The sequence below is a fragment of the Melospiza georgiana genome, chromosome 3 (genome assembly GCF_028018845.1).
Source record: "Melospiza georgiana isolate bMelGeo1 chromosome 3, bMelGeo1.pri, whole genome shotgun sequence".
In the NCBI taxonomy this organism is placed as follows: domain Eukaryota; kingdom Metazoa; phylum Chordata; class Aves; order Passeriformes; family Passerellidae; genus Melospiza; species Melospiza georgiana.
In genome coordinates, this window is record NC_080432.1 from 91,362,766 (window position 1) to 91,368,301 (window position 5,536).

General features: G+C 44.9%; 1 protein-coding gene across 1 annotated transcript; it reads right to left on the reverse strand.

Moving 5' to 3' along the window:
- Positions 1 to 2,048: 2,048 nt before the first annotated feature.
- KCNF1 (potassium voltage-gated channel modifier subfamily F member 1) lies at positions 2,049 to 4,786 on the reverse strand. The gene is made up of 2 exons (XM_058020570.1): positions 4,375 to 4,786; positions 2,049 to 4,273 (listed from the first exon to the last, which is right to left on the reverse strand). Exon 2 carries the CDS (start codon positions 4,073 to 4,075, stop codon positions 2,612 to 2,614), a length of 1,464 nt encoding a protein of 487 aa, XP_057876553.1. The 5' UTR covers positions 4,076 to 4,273; positions 4,375 to 4,786; the 3' UTR covers positions 2,049 to 2,611.
- Positions 4,787 to 5,536: the final 750 nt, after the last annotated feature.

A 5,536-nucleotide genomic window follows, 5' to 3' on the forward strand; every position in this document is an offset into this window, starting at 1 on the left:
AATGAGACCTGCCTGGGCTACAGCAGCACCAAGGTTGTCTCTAAACTCTTTCCACACTGACAGAGCATAAGCAGAGCCCAGTGCTCAAAGGCATAACTCATTGGAGAAATTAGCCCATAAAATAATTTCTGATAAAAGAGAGGGTTTTTTAAAATTTAATGTCAGGTTAAATAAATCACAAAGCATGGCAGTGAAGATTTAGCACTAAACCATATAGCTTAGTTTTAACACAGTGCTTTCCTCATTCAAGAAAGTGCTTTTGCTAACTGAACTCACTCTCAACTACCCTTTGCATGTCACCAGCAAAGTCAGGAGTGTGTAATATTCCTGCTGATAGATAAAGCTGGACTCACACAGCTGTGTTAGATTCCCTCTTCTCCCACCCTCAGCACCCCAGCTGAGTCAATTTTTGCTGGTTTGCAGCCCATACTTGTAACCTGGAAGTCTTAAGCTGTGCAGGGACAGGATCCTGTCCCTTAGATGGGAGCCAGCAGTGGTCCTGGCCAGGCAGCCAGGGAGAGGAGCTGATGCTGTTGGCAAGCAAGGAGCAGGTCTCAGCAAGTGAGGCAGAGTGAGAGAGCAGTTCTGGAGGCCAAGAGCAGGGATGTGGAGGGGAGGGTGGATGTGAAGGGGTGCTTGGGCTGAGGAGGTACTTATAGTGGCTGTTCGTCTTAGGCAGGAGAGAATTTGGCACAAATGCTGGTGGAAGGATTTGGGTACAGAAATGTTTAGACATTGTTTAAATTATCTTCCTTGATGGAGGTATGTAAGAAAGGACAGGGTAACAAACTGAGGGAAAGGACATTAGGTCAGGCACAGGGCTGGGACATGGGGGTACCAAGTAGGTGTCCCTGGAGATCAGCAATTTGAGGTGTAATGTTGGGAAAGGCCTTCAGCCTGGGGAAGCAGGGGCTGATTTCCATGCTAGGAGAGATACAGGGTGGCTGGTGTTCCTGAGGAGCGCTGCCCTTCACTGCACACCTGCCCACCCCTCCATGCCACCACTGCTCTCTGCTCCCAGACGGACAGGGAGCTCCCCACCAGCAGACACTCTGCCAGGGAACAGGGACAAACCAGGAGCCAGAAAAGAGCACAGAGCCCATCCCTCAGCTCTGCACCCCTCCAGCCACTGCTCCTGTGGGGTGGATGCCACAGGCCCGCTGCTTGCCCATGTCCCAGGAAAAATGTCCCAAAGACCTGCAGGGGGATCTTGGGCATGAGGTGCCCAGGGATAGGTCATGGCTCGTGTTGCTGCATTTCACCTGGGCAAGGGGCTGCTCAGCACAACAGGGAACAAATACAGATAGCTACTCTAGCCCTTTAAACATTTGGGATCCTGCTTCCAATTTATGTAAATATATCTGTGTGCCAGTGCTCCCCTTCCCTCCAAGCTGGCAAAACTCCTAGTTTCAATGGATTTCTCTGGCACCAGACCTATTACACATGCAGTTTTTACACCAACCAAATTTAGACTTATGTAGATGGCACTTGCTTTTGAAAAGGATAGTACCTTATACACTGGTGTTGATTCATTAGTATACTAATTAATAAGATACTGATCAGTACCTACTGCTTCTGTAAACTAATGTTTACAGAGTTTGCAGTTATTGTAGGGGATGAGTATGTAATTTAAAAAAATAACATCTTTATTCAGCTAGATATCTTTACTAAAAATCAATTGGAGACTATATTATTTTTTCTGAAGCTTTCTGTGCACTTACTTTCAAAGAGTTTGTTTCTTATTTAGAATTACTCAATTTAACTTCCTTATAAACTTCCCTTGATTTAGTAGGGAATTAAAGATACCATGATTTAACGTACAGTTTTAAAAAGCTACTTAATTATAAATCCTTCCTGAAAGATCCCTGCCTATATAAACCACCCAGCAATTAATAGCTAGAACAAATATTTTTAAATTTGCTCCTTAAAATACACTGATCTGTTCTGTATCTCTGCTCAAAATATAGTTTCATGTCCCATTGAAAATGACACTTTTTCTGGAAATAGGAACAGGAACCTATCCAAAAAGTTGACCCCAAAGCATTTTACAAAACAAAGCCATTTATTCACTCTATTATTCTGCACACAATATGCTGATACCTTCAGTATCTCTAGGCTCAGACTGCTTGTAACATTTTGCTGTAAGCCTGAATCTAATACAAATGAGAGGCTGCTTTAATTTTTTTAAGGAGCAGTTCCCCTAGCTGCAAAGGCATTGAAGAGAGCCTGGAAGACACAATCTCTGTGATGCTGCTCTTTATTGTCACAGGTACAAAGTTCTGATGTGGCAATGTTGCACATTCGGGTCATTGAACATTTACGGATCAGGAAGGATTTTTCAGTCTCTGAAATGGTTACAAATGGTTTTTGTCAGAACACACTCAATATAAGCAGTCTTATCTCAGACTGCTGGAGTCCTACTGTTTTATTTTGGGTTAATAATGGTAAAGTCTTACCAACTGTTGATGGAGAAGCCATGGGGTTAATTTATATTCATGTTGGAAAAGCAAAGCAGTGCTCCCTCCCAACTCTGACAGATCTGTGAGTCCCTTCCATAGCTGATTGTCAGGTTGTCCCGATCTGCAGCTTAGCGCTGACAACAGCTCACAGTTTATTTGCAGCTTTGAAGCCTGGTCCTATGGTGTTTCTCTTCTGACAGGAGATGAATAAAGGTGTCACTGTGGGAGACTTTTATCCGGCTGCTATAAAAAGGACCCTCTTTGCTTTCCCTTGAAAGATCCTCCAGTTCACTTCTGGAGCCTGCGGCTTTCCCCTCAGCAGAGTTTAGTTCCATCAGCTCCAATTCATGTTTGGCAGCTGTTTCTAAAACTCTCTGTTTGTTGTAATACCTGACAAAGTTGTTAATGATGGGATGGATGGGGAGGGCGATTGCTATCACTCCACAAAGAAAACTGATGGCAGCATTCAGTTTTCCTAGTGTTGTTTTAGGGTAAATGTCTCCATATCCAACTGTGGTCATGGTAATGATTGCCCACCAAAATGACTGAGGGATGCTTTTAAATAAAGTTTCAGGGTGACTTTGTTCCATGGTATAACCTAGGGCAGAAAAGACAAATATTCCAACAGCTAAGTACATGAGGAGCAGCCCCAGCTCCTTAAAGCTGCGTTTCAGGGCATAGGTTAGGGTCTGGAGCCCTGAGGAATGCCGTGCGAGCTTGAAAATCCTCGCGATCCTCATGATGCGCAGCGCCTGGACAGCCTGCTGGACATTGCTCAGCTCCATCAGCTTGGCTCCCAGGTGGGTCAAGGTCAGGCTGACGTAGAAAGGAAGTATTGCTAGCACATCAACAATGTTCATGAAAGAGAGGGCAAAGTGCAGTTTGTTGGGAGAGGAGATCAGCCTCAGCACGTACTCCATGGTGAACCAGCCTATGCAGGCGGTCTCGATGCTGTCCAGGGTCGGGTGCTCCATACGGTTCCCCTCTGCATCTACCACCTGCAGGTCTGGGATGGTCCCCACACACATCACCACAGAGGAGATCAAAATAAACAGAAAGGACAGTACAGCAATCACTCTAGCTGGATAGGATGATTCTGGTTTCTCCAGAAATTTCCAGATGCATTTTTGGCACTTTTTCCAGCGACTTTCTGAGGCATCTACTCCCAAGTCGTCCAGAATGAGTTGCACCCTTCGGGCTATTTCTTCCAGTTCCTCCTTTTTTTCACTTAGGTGAGCTTTGCAGCAGTCATCCAAAAATTGCAGATCCACTTTCCAAAATTCCATTTCATTCTTGAAACATATGGGGCATATTCCTTTCTTCATGTGAATTTCCCCAAAGTAGTACACGTCAATAATGCATTTGAAAGCATCTGGATCTCTGTCAAAGTAAAACTCTCTCTTTCCAGGATCATAGTCATCACAGAGGGAAAATATGCTATCGTATCCCCCCGATAAACAATTGACCAGCTCTGCCAGCCGTGTCTCTGGGTACTGGTTCAGGTTATCTCCGTAGAACACCTGCCTTACCCCGCCGACATTGACTACAATCTCCATTTCTTCACTTTTTACTGATCCATCACTGTCCACATCTGGAAACCTAGAGTCACCTGCCATTTTATAATTGTGTTGGATTTTGGTTGATTTTTAGCCCGTTGTTTGGTTTCACAGCTTTGGGGTTTTAATCTCTCATGAAAGCAAATCAGCACTGAGCCAGCTCTGTTACAAATGTCACCAAACTGCCCTGGAGTCCTGATGGGAAAGGTTACTGACAGAAACCTGCGGTCGGGAAAGCCTGGTGAGGAATGCAACAAGCTGCAGGGAAAAGACAAGTCATCGGGCTGCTGTGCCTGCAAGCAGGGTGTTAGAAAGCTCCAGCAGACTGGAAAGAGAAGAAACCATTTAATAAAACTCACCACTCTGTTCAGTGCTCGAGAGTCTTTTCAGGTCCCATTCTGTCTCTAAACGGGATATCTATTCACAGCTTGGAAGTCACGGCAGAGAAATAAATCCCGAGCTCTGATTAAGGCACGGTGCAGTGAGTGACAGCTCTGAGACAGCCGGCGGGGCGAGCCCACGGGAGCTGCCGCGGCTTCTCCCTCCGCTTCCACCGACTTCCCTAGGAAGCTGCTTTTGAATTTTGTTTCTCTTTCCGTTTTCTGTTTACTTTAAGGTCTTCCAGAGTTCATCTGCTGACTCTCGCACATAGTCAGTCGGTGCAAACCGGCAGAGGAGAAACTTGTGCTTGTTTTCCCTTCGCTGTTTCCCAGCACAATAGGGAGCCTGGGCTGCCAGGAGTCCTTTCCAAACTCTACCCTCTCCTGGTGAAACGCAGCAAAGCACCAGCTGCACGGAAAGCACTTCTCAGCTATTTATACGCCTGCCCAGTGGTACAGTGATGTGTTTCTATGCTGACAGGAACTTTAAGGAGTTTTTATAACATTTTTCTTTATCACATGCAAAGCTTAATCGTGTATAAAGTCATCCAGAGCTCAGAGAGACACACAAATGTTTTCTCCAGGCAGAAACCAGAAGAAGCAATACTGTGTTTTGGGAATAAACATATGGCATAAATCCTGCTCTCAGTGAGACTGGAGCAACTCTAGAGCATCTCTGTCCTGCATCAGGACATTGAGTTAATTTGGATTTGTACTGGTGTCTTTGAGAAAGAAGCAGAGACCATAAAGTTTCTGCTGCAGATGTGGAGCAAAACCTCCCCTACACTCTGTGCATGTTTCCCAAAGCTCTGGGCCCTCACTTTTAGCTATGTTTTTGTGACCTGTAGTCAGCTGAGTCTGAGGAGGGTTTGAGTAATTTACATCTATTATGATTTCTCAGTGACTGCTACTTACCAGAATCAATGCTTTGTACTACATCCAGCTCTTTAAAAGTAGAAGTAGAATAACAAGCATTTCCTTTTAACTTTGTTTTCTCTGAATTCCAGGATTTGAAGAACATTTGCCCCCCAGACCTCTACAGGTAGGAAACCTACCATCCTTAAATTATTAAATCTCACTCTACAGTTCATTTTAGTGGGTCCAGGAAAACCTACAGTTCATAAGTTAACTGTTTTTGGCC

Coding starts and splice junctions, on each gene's coding strand:
- KCNF1 (XM_058020570.1), bottom strand. CDS start 4,075: ATGGCAGGTGACTCTAGGTTTCCAGATGTGGACAGTGATGGATCAGTA.